Source organism: Mauremys reevesii, linkage group 7, assembly GCF_016161935.1.
Source record: "Mauremys reevesii isolate NIE-2019 linkage group 7, ASM1616193v1, whole genome shotgun sequence".
NCBI classification, from domain to species: Eukaryota; Metazoa; Chordata; order Testudines; family Geoemydidae; genus Mauremys; species Mauremys reevesii.
In genome coordinates, this window is record NC_052629.1 from 98,126,010 (window position 1) to 98,141,283 (window position 15,274).

The 15,274-nt window shown below is 41.5% G+C and overlaps 1 protein-coding gene across 2 annotated transcripts in view; it reads right to left on the reverse strand.

Annotated features, from left to right (window-relative positions):
- The window catches only part of FGD3 (FYVE, RhoGEF and PH domain containing 3), a 183,433-nt gene that overhangs the window by 33,679 nt on the left and 134,480 nt on the right, over positions 1–15,274 (reverse strand). For both annotated transcript variants that reach the window (XM_039481891.1, XM_039481892.1), the window contains exons 8-14: positions 14,631–14,769; positions 13,794–13,852; positions 9,625–9,771; positions 8,752–8,844; positions 7,508–7,587; positions 7,067–7,097; positions 6,442–6,543 (exon numbers count right to left, since the gene is read on the reverse strand). In XM_039481891.1, coding sequence (XP_039337825.1) covers positions 6,442–6,543; positions 7,067–7,097; positions 7,508–7,587; positions 8,752–8,844; positions 9,625–9,771; positions 13,794–13,852; positions 14,631–14,769 — 651 coding nt within the window. The remainder of the gene's footprint in view (positions 1–6,441; positions 6,544–7,066; positions 7,098–7,507; positions 7,588–8,751; positions 8,845–9,624; positions 9,772–13,793; positions 13,853–14,630; positions 14,770–15,274) is intronic.

Consider the following 15,274-nt stretch of genomic DNA (forward strand, 5'->3'; position numbering starts at 1 on the left):
GTACATGTACTCCTGCCAATTTGGAATCCCTAGTTATGGCCCTGAAGTTACTTTTAAAATGTTACTTTCAACATTTGTAAAATGTGTCCTATGAGGATGATCATTTTTCATTCGTTTGTCTAAACGACTCCACTAGAGAATCATTATTATAACAGGATCCAGAAGGCACTAAGTAATTGCAGTACGCAGCCAGTGCTGGAATTCAGCTTCTAGACCTCGGGAGGCCCACATGTACAGAGTTTAGCCTCTCAGCATAAGAGGAACTAAGGCTCTTCCTTAGCTTACTTCCACCATTGTGTTCTGTCCACACATTGTGGGTCAGTAGCCATTTGTGAATTAATTAGAAAAAGTCATTTTGCTTGGGAACACTTATATTATTTAATAAGGGGACATTTACGTAGCCTTAACTCTGGCAAATGGGGACTGAAAAAAAACCCCATGTATGTCCTCTATCTAAAGGAGTGGTGCTGCAATGGAATCTCAAATGACTCAGAGACTCCTTCAAAACTGATGCTGCTCTGATCCTGGGGTTGATGGGGAGGAGGAAAAACAACTGGCCAATAACCAGGCTCAATCTTCACCCACTCAACAAATCTTTCCTAAGATGTGAATTAATGACTGTGCCAGCAATGCCCCTCTGCCATGTACATTGGCCAAACTGGATAGTCTCAACGCAAAAGAATAAATGGACACAAATCCGACATCAGGAATAATAACATTCAAAAACCAGTGGGAGAACACTTCAACCTCTCTAACCACTCAGTGACAGACTTGAAGGTGGCAATTTTGCAACAAAAAAGCTTCAAAAACAGACTCCAAAGAGAGACTGCTGAACTCTAATTAATATGCAAATTAGATACAATTAACATAGATTTAAACAGAGACTGGGAATGGTTGGGTCATTACACTACTTGATTCTATTTCCCTATGTTAAGTTCTCCTCCCACCTTCTATGGGTCATCTCAATTACCACTTCAAAGGCTTTTTTTTCTCCTGCTGATGATAGCTCATCTCAATTGATTGGACTCTTCCAGTTGGCATGCATACTTCCACCTTGTCATGTTCTCTGTATGTATAAATATCTCCTGTCTGCGTGTTCTATTCTATGCATCTGAAGAAGTGAGCTGTAGCCCACGAAAGCTTATGCTGAAATAAATGTGTTAGTCTCTAAGGTGCCACAAGTACTCCTGTTCTTTTTGCGGATACAGACTAACATGGCTGCTACTCTGAAACCAATGATTACTCTGTTATTTATACTGTCATGGCCCCACTGTGCTAGGTGCTATGCAAACATACTGAGAGACACAACAAGTGGGTGTTAAAAACAATGACAATACCCAGTTAAGAGAGAGGCTCAGGAACTATTTTTCAGGGTTGGAGCCCTTTTTTCAGATATAAGAAATTGCTGAGTAAGCAATATGTATAAGTCTGGCGGCAGAACTAGGACAAGGTTACAATAGCACCCTTCCCTGAGCCCATTTACTTACCCCACCATCCTCCCAGAACCACCCAGACCCCTGCCTTTCTGATACAGTGGTCAGGATTCGATAATGGGAAGAGAGAGGAAGTTGGAGCAGGCATGCACATTTTCAGAACTGTTTTGAAACAGTGACACCTACAGCTACACTTCCTTACATGCAACATTCTCTCCGGCCTGCTAAGGGCTAGATCCTGCAAAGGGATGCCAACAACCCATAAACTGAGTTTTGCTACGTCCTACTCAGACTTTCTAATTCTTGGTCACAAAAATGTACATTCATCTATTTCGTGGCAGAAAAGAGGCACTTGGAGCTCCTGGAGGTTGATGCCCACACTGTCTGATTTGAATGTGTAAATGCCTTTTTGCATCTGCAGAATACTAGCATACAGATTCTTGTCAGTGAACAATCACAGACTTGGACCATGGCTACACTTAGCACTTCAAAGCGCTGCCGCGGCAGCGCTTTGAAGCGCTAAGTGTAGTCAAAGCGCCAGCGCTGGGAGAAAGCTCTCCCAGCGCTGTCCGTACTCCACCTCCCTGTGGGGAATAACGGACAGCGCTGGGAGCCTGCTCTCCCAGGGCTGGGGCTTTGACTACACTGGCGCTTTGTAGCGCCGCAATTTGCAGCGCTGCAGAGGGTGTGTTTTCACACCCTGCTGCAGCGCTGCAAATTTGTAAGTGTAGCCAAGCCCTTGGGGTGACATATTGACCTGATTTTTAAAATTAGTAAAAAGAATATATATATATTTTACAATCAAGTCTTTAAACCTCAGTTTAAAATACTAGTACAGTCAGTGGGGAACTCAATGCACTGCCATGCTGGGATCCAACTTCAGCATTGAACTTGGTCTCTCTCTCCTAAAAGTAGAAGGGGCTAGACACTTCACTAGATATACAGGTTGGGAGCACTTGAATCACTCCTCAGAAGCCCTCCAAGCTGGCAACGGAAGAGCACTGACAAGCTCTAGTGGAAGCTGCACTCAGTCCTAGTTCATTTATTTTAGCATGAGCTTTCGTGAGCTGCAGCTCACTTCTTCGGATGCATAGAATGGAACACACAGACATGAGATATTTATACATACAGAGAACATGAAAAGGTGGAAGTATGCATACCAACAGGAAGAGTCTAATCAACTGAGATGAGCTATCATCAGCAGGAGGAAAAAAAACTTTTTGAAGTGATAATTAAGATGGCCCATAGAAGGTGTGAGGAGAACTTAACATAGGGAAATAGAATCAAGTAGTGTAATGACCCAACCATTCCCAGTCTCTGTTTAGGCCACAGTTAATTGTATCTAGTTTGCATATTAATTCGAGTTCAGCAGTTTCTCTTTGGAGTCTGTTTTTGAAGTTTTTTTGTTGCAAAATTGCCACCTTCAAGTCTGTCACTGAGTGGTTAGAGAGGTTGAAGTGTTCTCCCACTGGTTTTTGAATGTTATGATTCCTGATGTCAGATTTGTGTCCATTTATTCTTTTGCGTAGAGACTGTCCGGTTTGGCCAATGTACATGGCAGAGGGGCATTGCTGGCACATGATGGCATATATCACGTTGGTAGATGTGCAGGTGTACGAGCCCCTGATGGCGCGTCTGATGTGATTAGGTCCTATGATGGTGTCACTTGAATGGATATGTGGACAGAGCTGGCATCGGGCTTTGTTGCAAGGATAGGTCCCTGGGTTAGTGTTTATGTTGTATGGTGTGCGGTTGCTGGTGAGTATTTGCTTCAGGTTGGGAGGCTGTCTATAAGCGAGGACTGGCCTGTCTCCCAAGATCTGTGAGAGTGAGGGATCATCTTTAAGGATAGGTTGTAAATCTTTGATGATGCGCTGGAGAGGTTTTAGTTGGGGGCTGTAGGTGATGGCTAGTGGCGTTCTGTTATTTTCTTTTTTAGGCCTGTCCTGTAGTAGGTGGCTTCTGGGTACTCTTCTGGCTCTGTCAATCTGTTTTTTCACTTCAGCAGGTGGGTATTGTAGTTTTAAGAATGCTTGATAGAGATCTTGTAGGTGTTTATCTCTGTCTGAGGGATTGGAGCAAATACGGTTGTATCTTAGAGCTTGGCTGTAGACAATGGATCGTGTGGTGTGTCCGGGATGGAAGCTGGAGGCATGTAAGTAAGTACAGCGGTCAGTGGGTTTCCGGTATAGGGTGGTATTTATGTGACCATCGTTTATTAGCACAGTAGTGTCTAGGAAATGGACCGCTTGTGTGGATTGGTCTAGGCTGAGGTTGATGGTGGGATGGAAATTGTTAAAATCACGGTGGAATTCCTCGAGGGCTTCTTTTCCATGAGTCCAGATGATGAAGATGTCATCAATGTAGCTAATTGAATCTATTTCCCTATGTTAAGTTCTCCTCACACCTTCTATGGGCCATCTTAATTATCACTTCAAAAAGTTTTTTTTCCTCCTGCTGATGATAGCTCATCTCAATTGATTAAACTCTTCCTGTTGGTATGCATACTTCCACCTTTTCATGTTCTCTGTATGTATAAATATCTCCTGTCTGTGTGTTCCATTCTATGCATCCGAAGAAGTGAGCTACAGCTCACGAAAGCTCATGCTAAAATAAATTTGTTAGTCTTTAAGGTGCCACAAGTACTCCTGTTCTTTTTGCAGATACAGACTAACACGGCTGCTACTCTGAAACCAGTCCTAGTTCAGTTATTCTTCAGCATCCCTATTGCATAACTGAAATGTTCAGCCTAATGTACATTATAGTAAGTAAAAACCTACACTTGAGTCGTGTCATTGACCTTTGATTATGGGAATTCAGTTAACAAAAGTGGTAGGAGTCATCTATGAATTTACACCAAAGACTGACTCTTGTGCATTGCAGCAGCCACTAGTGACTGCCAATTCAGCACAAATACTGGATGCCAATCATAGTGTGGGGAGTCTCAACATATTTCAGATCTTCCCCTGAGCTTGCAAGATCCAGGGCCCATTCTGCCCTGACAGATGAGCAAACAACTTGCTCCAATGTACTGCACTGAACATGGATCACAACAGAAGTCGCATCATTTGTAGGAGTCGATATAAAAGTAAATTATAGCCAGTCAGAATGCAGTCATTCTCGTCATACAAGAGAAAGTGAGGATAAGTAGTCATCTATTTCTCACTCTAATGTGTCCTGATCACACATAACTGAATAACTGAACTAGGACTGGTTCATCTAATATCTCATGATGATGGCAAACTTACGTGAGATACCTATGATGTGATAAAATTGCTGCTCTTGGTATTTGTCCAGTTTTCCATATTTACAGTATCATTTTCAGCTCTTTTTAACTGATAGCAATTGATTGCACGTTCAGCTTGACATCAAATCTCAAAGTGGATCATACAGATAATTTGCTCCTCTGAAAATATAGATGAGCAATCTGGTACAGAGGAAATTAACGTGTATATTGCATTCACATCACAGCGGAGAAATTAATCATTTATTCCCTGTTTGTCTTTTTACGAACTACTAGTGTGTGAACACTTGGCTACCTGGTGTTCACAATCTCAAAGTAAACTGGAGGTTAAGAAGCAAGATATAATTATGAAGAGATCAGTCAGTCCTATTTGGATAGGGAAAGTCTGCTAGTTAATTTGGCCATTAACAAGAGAATGCTCTATCTGAACACTTCTGCGTTGAAAGCAGCCCATGGAACCTAAATATAAGCTTATGGGGTTAAGGTTTTTCCCCTAGTTAATTCTGATTTTAAACAGAGTATTACTAAGTGATGAATAATTTGGGGCTACTTTGTGTCCCTTGTCTGGCACGTGAAAGAAACTCTGCAAAAAGGTCCTACCTGTTCATCAAGGAAGGGAGGGCTCACCCACTCCCACTGCATCATCCACCCACCTCTGGACCTTGTGTAGACCTCTCCCTGCAGTCCAGGGGCCATGCTGGGATGAGATGTATACATAACATCCCTCACTCAGGCTCTGGGGAAGTTACCCCCAGAAGTAATGCTGCATGGAGCTGCATTGCCTCTTCTGCAGAGCGCCCCTCATGGGCATCAGAGCAGCCTAGGAAAGGTGAGTCCCTGAAAAAGGAGGCGCCAACAGATCTGCACTTCAAGGAAATTGGGAGGGACAGACCTAGACTCTCTGCTCTGAGATCTGCCAGTCCTAAGGGCAGGTCACATGACTCCAAGGGTCAGTTCTACTTGGAATACACATGGACATTTCCCTCCCTCAGAGGCCCCTTCTATTGTGTGTGGGTTTTTTTGTTTTTTTTTTAAAGTGACCCTGGCCTTGGTCTTTATCATTATCAATTTCGAGTGACTGCCTGAAACCAAGTACCAGAGGGGCCACTTCCCTTATGGAAAAGTCCTACAGAATTTAAACATGATGAACCCTTATAAAAATTAATATAGACACTGCTCTTAAAATGTGCAGAATTTAATAAAGGTGGCTCTCTACAGGTGTTTTTGAACAATCACATAAAACTCTATTGCAAGGATCTACATATCATTCTCTATTAAATTTTTTAGGATGTTACCATTACAAAACTCTGCAAAAGTTACCTTTTTCTATTCAATTCTATAGGACTATTCTGTAAGAGTTATGCAGCTGGGAAGAAACTCCCAACAAAATGCATTGCTCAAAAAAGATAGTGTGCAAAACCACTCAGTTGCACAAACTTCATTCCAGACAGCCAACCACTCAGAACACTGAAGAATTATACCTCTTATGCCAAATAAGCTACTGGTCTGGAAAACATGACTGATAGATCACTGCACTGAATTACCCTAGGTAATTTGATTCCATACCTGCATGGCTGGATAACCATGACTGACATAAATTTGAGACTCAGAAAAATGGGTCTGCACTGCATAACAATGTAATATAAAAATCAAGAATAGGACTATAGTGTTAAAAAAAAATTAGTTGCATATGAGTCCAGGAAAAAGGCCAGTGGAAAATACTTATGAAAAATAAGGACAGGCAGAATTATCATTCATGCTTACCGAAGAGTCTGGAAGATGCTCATCTTCTTGAGAAAAGGAGCTATTAAAAGCCTTAAATGTTTCACTGTTCTGTTTATGTTTTTCAATTGTTGCTTGAATGACCTGAAAAAAAAAGCCAGGGGAAGACAGAAGTATGGGTCACAAAGTGTGTCCTGGAAAAATTCTGGTTCAGGAAAACTGGCAGAATCTTTGCTCTAGTGGAAAACTGAGAGGCGGATAAACTAACTGTCACAATTCTTTGTTCTTACAAGATTTTTAGTCTTCTATCAGTCTTCCACTTGCAAGGTACGTACTAACTAATCTCAGAAACCAGGGTCTTCTCTTGCGGCTGGTGGAGCTGACCTCTCCTCCTAACTGCACTTAGGGATTGCTGTCCTCATTTTAGAGATGGGGTGACTGTGGCAGAGAGACAAAGTGGATTACACAAAGATAGACAGCAAAGTCAGTGGCAGAGCCATGATTAGAATGCAGGACTTCCTACTCCATACTAAGCCCTCCAGGTCACCCTGCCTTATTTCTTACATACAACTTCCATTTGTTCATAATCCAAATCTGAGAATGTTATCAATGAAATGAGCTGGATACATGGGGATTTCCGTCAGTATAACAATGTTTTTTTATTAACCTGAATCCATTCTCTCTTCTCCTCTTCTGTCCTGTAAAAAGAAAAGACAAGATACATTTGCTCTAAATTTAGTATTTTCAGTAAGTCAAAATATTGATATTCTCACAGTTTTATTTCCAGAAACAATTTTAACTTTTACACCAGCTTCCTTATAAACATTCATAATGTTGACCTTAAATAATAATTACCAAAATTCATGACATGGTGCTGGAATTCAATCTACCAGCCCATTATAAGCTGTTTGTTTAATAATGAATGCAAATCAATGTTGCACTTTAATATGCTTTGATTTAACAGCAGAAAATTACCTGCAGTGTAATTTATCATGTTTGTTATTGATCTCATGGTCTGAAACGAGGTCATTCTAGCATAGTCATGTCCCTATCTCAGAAATAAAGTGTGCCTATTCACAGACTTTGGAAGTCAGAAGAAACATTGTACCTAGCTTGGAGTTCCAAGGATCTCTTTTTTCCTGTTATCGAAAATGTATGAGTCACATTTTGCTTGACAATTTCCTGGACCTGGAAAAAGCAAGTTGATAGTTTATATTTTTCATTATAACTATTCCCAAACACTACATTCAACCATCTAAACATCCAAGCTGGGGTGACTATCAAAAATAATAGAGCAGAAAGCTTAAAATGATGGAGGGATTCTTTTCATTATTATTATTATGTATTATTAGTATTGTGGTAGTGCCTAGAGGAGATGCAGTCATGGAACCAGATCCCACTGTGTGAGGCATTGTACAAACACAGGACAGGATCTGGTCCCATACCACAAAAAGTTTACATTGTAAGTTGGGTGCAGACAAAATTTCGCCTTTTCCCTGCCCCTTCCCATTCATCTCACAGCAATCTGTGCAGGAGGGGAAGCAGCAGCAGTCAGGGACCTTACTTGCCTACCTATGCTCAAAGTCACACACACTCAGTAAGAGCTTCCAATTGAGGTATGTGTAATGAGCTGCTATATCCTCTCCCAGGTTTGAATGACCGTGTGGTAAACCTGGGTCTGAAGGAGTCGTATCGCGTATTTTACAATGATGTATAATTGAGAGAGATGCCCCTGTTTCCACTTTATACTAGCCACAGTTATTGGCAATTCTGTTGTATGCAATTCTCACACTCAGAACTTTTGATCACTTGATGAAGTATGTCAAGAGGTCAGCATAGAAAACATGCAGCACAATATTTCTATTGATGAGGTAACAGAGGAAATATACCTGACTGTTAAATTCCACAGTCCATCTGACAGGAGTGTAGGAAACTAGTGCATTAGCTCACAGATGTCTGAACCAGTCCATGGACACCAGCATTTATTGGTACTTCTCTTGAGGATACTGAACTAATTTTGGTTTCCTGACAACATTTTACCAGCCCTTCGGCCTCGAAGTTTGAGCTCATTTCCAAACCAAACCCCAAGCTGAAGAGTGAAAAAGCTGATTGCTGTGACACCATCAACTTAATCGGAGTTGCACTGTTACTGACAGCCTAGCTCCCCAGGGTGACAGAATTAGCTAATGGACTAGCACAGGCAGATAATTCTGTGATGAAGTCTAGCTGCCTTATAGTCAGGAGTATTATCAACTTCCAGCCATGGACTGGCATCAGCCCCAAAGCCAATGCGTCACTGCCCTTTTGGCTATAGAGAAGAACTGCGATTAAGCACAAAAAGTAGATACCAACCTGCAAGCCCGCAATGTCCATCTTTTCTCGAACACTGAACTTCTGGCCTATCAGCCTCAGTTTTGGCACACAGTATAACACCATGCTGTTAAACTGTAGTGGAGAAAAGATATGTACAAGATCAGGGGTGGGCAGCCTGAGCAGCAGCCAGAATTTATCAATGTACATTGCCAAAGAGCCATAGTAAGTCAGCAGCCCCCCATCAGCTCCCCCCCCCACTCCCAGTGCATCACACCCACTGGCAGCCCTAGTGATCAGCACCTCCCGCTCCCTCCTCGCACCTCCCAATCAGCTGTTTCGTGGTGAGCAGGAGGCTCTGAGGGGGATGGGGGAGGAGTGAGGGCACGGCAGCCTGAGGGGAGGGGGCGGGAAGGAGTGGAGTGGAGGAAGGGCCTGTAGCAGAGCCAGGGGTTGAGCAGTGAGCACACACTCCCCACCCCCACCCCCGGCACACTGGAAAGTTGGCACCTGTAGCTCCAGCCCCGGAGTCGGTGCCTATACAAGGAATTGCATATTAACTTCTGAAGAGCCTCTGGAGCCACAGGTTGGCCACCCCTGGGCTAGATGATACAGATAGGAAGGGATCCACATTTTGATTGCAAAGCATCATGACTCGGGGTCAGCGCTCTGGTGTCTCATAACAAAATGCCACTATTATAAATAATCTAATGCAGTTCATTTTTACACAACGTGTTTCAGAGAGTTAAACAAATCAAACGGGAAAGAAAAATCTAAGGAGAAGAGAGGGTGGAGGGGCATCTGGGCAGAGCTGGCCACTGCATTTTGGACTGTGATCAGAGAGAGGAAAGGAGAGAATGTTTCATAGCAGTAACATTGAATACATGAGTGTGAATAAATTGCAAAGAAACTCACCAGATACAAGTACCTATCCTGAGCTGTGCCATTCTTAGCTGAGAGTTTCTGGATATGGCCTTCTTTAATGAGTTCATTGGCTGGGTTAACGATATCCTCTTCACCCCCAAGTCGCTCATATACTTCTAACAGTTTGTGCATCTTTTCCTGTAAGTGCAGAACGTAATGTCTACCCAATCAGCAATTTTTGTTAAAGTTACTTCACTTCTCTGTTACCCAAAATATCATTTTTTGTGAGTACTATCCAAATAAGCCTGGAAACGAATACATTATAGAGGAGGATGAAAGATTTAACTTCAAAAATATATTGCTGTTCCATACCCTTCAACAGTCTCACTTCTTTACTGTGCTCACTTTTGTGTCACTCTTTGCTTGAAATATAACAATTGCATGTTTTGGTCAGTCTATTTGAAATTATCTGGATGGTTTTGGCTCTTTCCTATTCGATATTAAACACGTATCAATGAAAGCAAGGATGTTACGTCCAGCATAGTCAGTGAATGAACCAGCAGCACACTGTGAGCAGCAGGAGTTCCTACCCTGTTCCAAACAGAGCTCACACACACAGAGTGTAGTTTACACTTAACTCTTTCTTGGAGTTTGGCTTTAATGGTAACCCAACAGTAACACAATATAAATCTCAGCCTACGCTTTCTCCAAAAGTCTGGCGATTCCTGTGTTTCCATGTGTCATCTCTTCTATTCCAACTCTCAGTCTCAGATCAATACTCCACCCTCTCTTGTATTCTCATCCGTGCTAATGAGATCCACCTGCCAGCACCATGCACATAATTACTCTGCATTGGTTGCAAGATTCTAGCACCTGAGCTTATGGTGGCTCGATAGAGGAACTCTGTATTCCTATGCCGAGTGTGAAGAACTGCCCCCCCACCCCGGTAGGGTAAAATTTACCCTATGAGGGCCAGCACAAAGCCTATGCAGCACTTAAGTCCTACATAAATTCTCAAAATATGGTTTTAGGGTAACTTAACTGTTGCATAAACAGTGGTGAGGATCTTTCCACAGGAGTGAATTTCAACTCTACAGCACAACCACCACCACATGCCTGCTTTATATTCAACCCTGTAAACATTCTTAATTTCCTTGCTCATTGACCAGTCTTGTAAAGTTGTCTAGTTCATCCACCGGCATTTACTACTACAGTTTTTCAATAGCTTTAACAAATTGAAACAGGAAAGATTCTTAAATCTCCAAGCAGTTGCAAAATCAGCCAAACAATCGTGTTTGGGGAGTTTCCGTTCATTTAAACTGCAAGCTGGTAGATATGCTCCATCAAAGTCTTTTATGGATACGTTTAAAAAAAAAAAAAGTCACATACAAGCCCCTGTGCACTAAACATCTGAATTTGCTCATGCATATGAAACTGGGGTTTTGGAAGTGCTTAATAAAGTTTGGTACAGTGTTCTCTCATTCAATTAAGGCACTCTGTCATAGATAACAGACATCCCCCTCCCCACTCCAAAAATAAATCACATTTATAAACAGCAAAGCAAAAACAAAAACAATAAGACCCGAAACAAACAAGTCAACCAACCAACCAAAAGGCCATAGTCCAAGCAGAGTTTTTATGTTCCAAAAAGAGAGACAAGCCCAAGGCCCCTTGAAATCCACTATTACCAATCCATTTTGAGTAGGAGGAGCTCAGACAATCTTATGGTAGTGGGCAGTACAAAATCCTAAGAGTTATCTGTATGCTAGGCAAGATACATTATTGTACTCAAATTTTGAAGCAACCGTTATAATTTCTTCCATTGCTACAAAAGTTGTGAACCTATGAAAGGGAAATTGACGAGATTTTTTTAATCCAGATCTAGGAATTAGAGCATTTTGCTAGAGTTCTTGCCCTCCTTTTGGTTGTATTATGTTTAAGGCCTGATCTTGTCTGCTGATCCATACATTAGCAGCAGGCTTGCATGCTACTTCCAGTGCACATTTGGGATACAGCCTTTAGCAGTGGGTATTCCACCATATGCTACACGGCCCTGTATGACCCCTATCTTCTCCCTCTACAGTCCAAAAGCACTTCTTGTGCCTCAATCCTTGCACGGCAGTAAAAGAGGGCATCCTGGGGATAACAAGTTTCCGTGTTAGGGGACAAAACAAATTCATGAGCCACTGGGCCAAATCCTGAGCTCTTCATTTAGTTTTTCCTAAGTGTTAGCTCAGGCAAATCCCATTAACTGTAGAGGAACTCACTGCCTACAGTGGGAATTTCCTGGTTTAAAACTGAGTAAGGACCTCAGGGTCTTGCCAGCTATAGTTAGGTGGAATAAAGTAAATGACCTTCACCCCAGATTTCTTTGCGGACCACTCAGAGTTGAGAGGAATATCTTGGTAAGTTCTATTTCCATACATCCCCTGATAGTTGCATTATTCCTTTATATTTCTATATAATACCCACCAGTGTGGTAATGGGGTGGTTGCTTCACATACAGGATGTAATGAAGGTCTATAAAATATGTTCCTCCACTATAAGCACAAATACCTGGTGTTTGTGGCCCTAGAGCCTAGTGAAATAATTGCTACCAGCAGCGGAGAAGGTAGACACAAATTTGATAACATTTATACCAAAAGCTATAGGAGAGAAAAGCTAGGAAAGAACAGAAATCAAACAGAAATAGATGGTTCCTGAACCCTTTTACATGTGAAAGGACTCAGACATTAGCTGGTTACCAGCAAGAGGAAAAGTAGTCTGATGATGTCTCGGGGATGGAGGAAGTGGGGATTTGATAATGTGTCATCCAGCCATGCTGACAAGAGGAAGCTACAACTAATTCCTCTAGTTTGGACAGACTGAGGTGCAAGTGTGTTATTCAACATATTGTCTGGAATTATTTTACTCAAAGTAGCAAGAGCATGAGAAAAAGGTAGAGAATGCCAGATATATAGATGGGGGAAAATAGAAACCATATTATAAGGCAATCAGAAATGAAAAATATAATACAAATTACGTAGGGTGAAAATGTATGGCGGTAATTTTGAGTGTTTTTTCCAAACATTTTTATGCAAAAACAACCTTTAAAAGAGAGGATAGTATGCCCTTTATAGAATAAAGGGTGTTTTCTTGAGATCATTTTACTGTTACATAGAATACTACAGGTCTGATTTTGAAAACAACAATGATGCTGCATCCACAAATAATCCATAGGCATGAACAGTAGCATTTAGTGTTTTAGACCTCCATCCACATGCATACACACAAGTGATACGATCTGCAAATACAAACCGCCCCCCCTCCCTTATTTTAACTGTGCAGAATTGTTAGTGTACAAACAGGTCTGTGGAGGCCAGCTTGAAGTCTCACTGAAAATGTGACCCTATGTTTTAGGAGGGTAATGTAAAGTCATCTCTAATTCTGGTGGCCCAACTTTAGATACATAGGACTACATTTTCAAAAGTGATGTCTGCAACTTTGAATATGCACACTAGACGTTGTTACGCCAGGGATCCCCAACGCGGTGCCCGCGGGGGCATCTAAATGCGCCCGCGTCCTGGCCGGCGGTGGAGCATCTGCCGAAATGCCGCCGAATTTCAGCGGCGTTTCGGTGGCAACGCCTCTTGATGACGCTGCTTGCCGCCGACAAGCGACGTCATCGAGAGGCATCGCTGCCAAAATGCCGCAGAAATTTGGCGGCATTTCAGCGGATGCTCCACCGCCGCCACGGTCCTTCGTCTGGCGCCCACCAGACGAAAAGGTTGGGGACCACTGTGTTACGCATATAAAGACTAGGCACAAATAAAGAGGTTTTGTATGCCCAAAAAATTACATGTGAAAAATTGCAGGCACACTTTGAGTTGAACTGGTCAAAAAAAATTTCTAGTTTCAAAATTTTTCAGTGCAAAACAAAGACTTTTTTTGCAAATATTTCTTCCTCATCTCTCCCACATTCCTCAACTGCCTCTGTTTTGAGACTGATGTGAGGTATATGAAATCTTGACACACAAAAACTTCAGTGTGTGGTAACAATGGTAGGAGCATTTATGGAACACAGGTATAAGGCTCCTCAATTTCTATTTAAGTCTGATATAATTTCCCCAGAACTAAAGCCTTTCTTTAATGGAAGATGTGGCAATAAGAGAATAATTGACTGAACCAAGGATCTCAGTTAATGGGTCACCTCATGATTCCATTACAGAATTTCTACTCACCATCTTTCGGATGGCTGCATTTGAATGGTTTGCTGCCGTAGAAATGAGCTCCAGCGATTCTGCAATAAAGGTAGCAGCAGTTATACATTCTTAAATCTATCAGTTAATAGCACAATTTTTATTTTCCTGATATATAAGTTTCCGCTGCGAAAGACCTGCTGAATTCTGCGCTCCCCTGAATTAAATGGAACATTTGTAAGTCTTGATACATGGAATCACATTTGCATGCTTAGCAGGCATGTAAATGATATTTCATTTTATCCTGTTCTATTTACAAGTCCAGACAAGAAGCAAAACAGCACATAAAGGGGAAAACTGACAATTTAGGAACCATTTCCCTTTCATAAAACTGTAATTTAAGTCCCAGTTAAGACCTTTTACACATGTGCTGAAGTGCTTTGCTGAATCAGGGCCTACATGCGTTGCATTTCTTGAGATGATTCCAAGCTGTTGTAAATCAATAAAGGAATATTCTTTTTCCCTCCCAGCTTAATGTCATGTGGTCCCAAATCCCTAGAAAATACTCACATTTCAGACAATTTCTGTTTTCCTCCACCAAACCACCATAAAGGTAATTTAATGTCTTGTGTCTCTGGTATAGACTACAGTATTCTGTCATTGCTTATTTGGTAAAGTTGTCCTGATTTTTAGAACTGTGATTTCCATCTAGCATAGCTTCTCTGCCATGTTCAAACAGTTAATTCAGTCTATGCATCTACAATTGTCTCATTTACTGTTAACAACATTTGAACTTTGAAGTCAAGACTACACAAGAACATGATTCCTCCCAACAACATGGTTCACATTCATGATGCAGATCATGGAAGCTACACTTACTTTCAGCATCCTTCCTGTCTGGAGACTCTTCTGGAAGTTTCTTTAGATAATCCTTTAGAAGAAGCTCATAGCGAGGAATTCTCTGCACAGGCTCAAGCATGTGATGCTGCAATGTCAGGTTCCCACACACATCCTGTTTCTGTAACTCACAGAAAACAATTATGTAAGGATTATGTTGTTTCTTTGTATGTTTTTTTCCCCAACTCAAACTGCAATAAAAAAAATCACATTTACACCCACACAAATAAAGGGACACTGTCAATCTAAAATCTAGTCAGTTTTTAAGAAGTGTTTAATGTAGACAGTTGGCCCTTACTTCTCTACCAATTGTTATAAATTTACAGTCATTCTCCTGTTTTTTATAAAAAAATTCTCCTGTGTTGGTGTGTACAAGACTTTTTGTGGGTCCTTTGTTAGAACTTGGCCCTAGGAGACCAAGTGGAATCAGAAATCATATGACTAATGCAATAAACACAGGGGCACAAAAATACTTCTTCTCCCTTATTAACATTTATTGTACAAACAGCACAAAGACTGAAAATAAAAGTCATTTGTATAAGCTTCTAAAGCATGACACTGCATCCCTGTTTCACTTAACCAATCTGGGGTTGGTTTAAAGACTGAGCATGCATATTACTTTATTA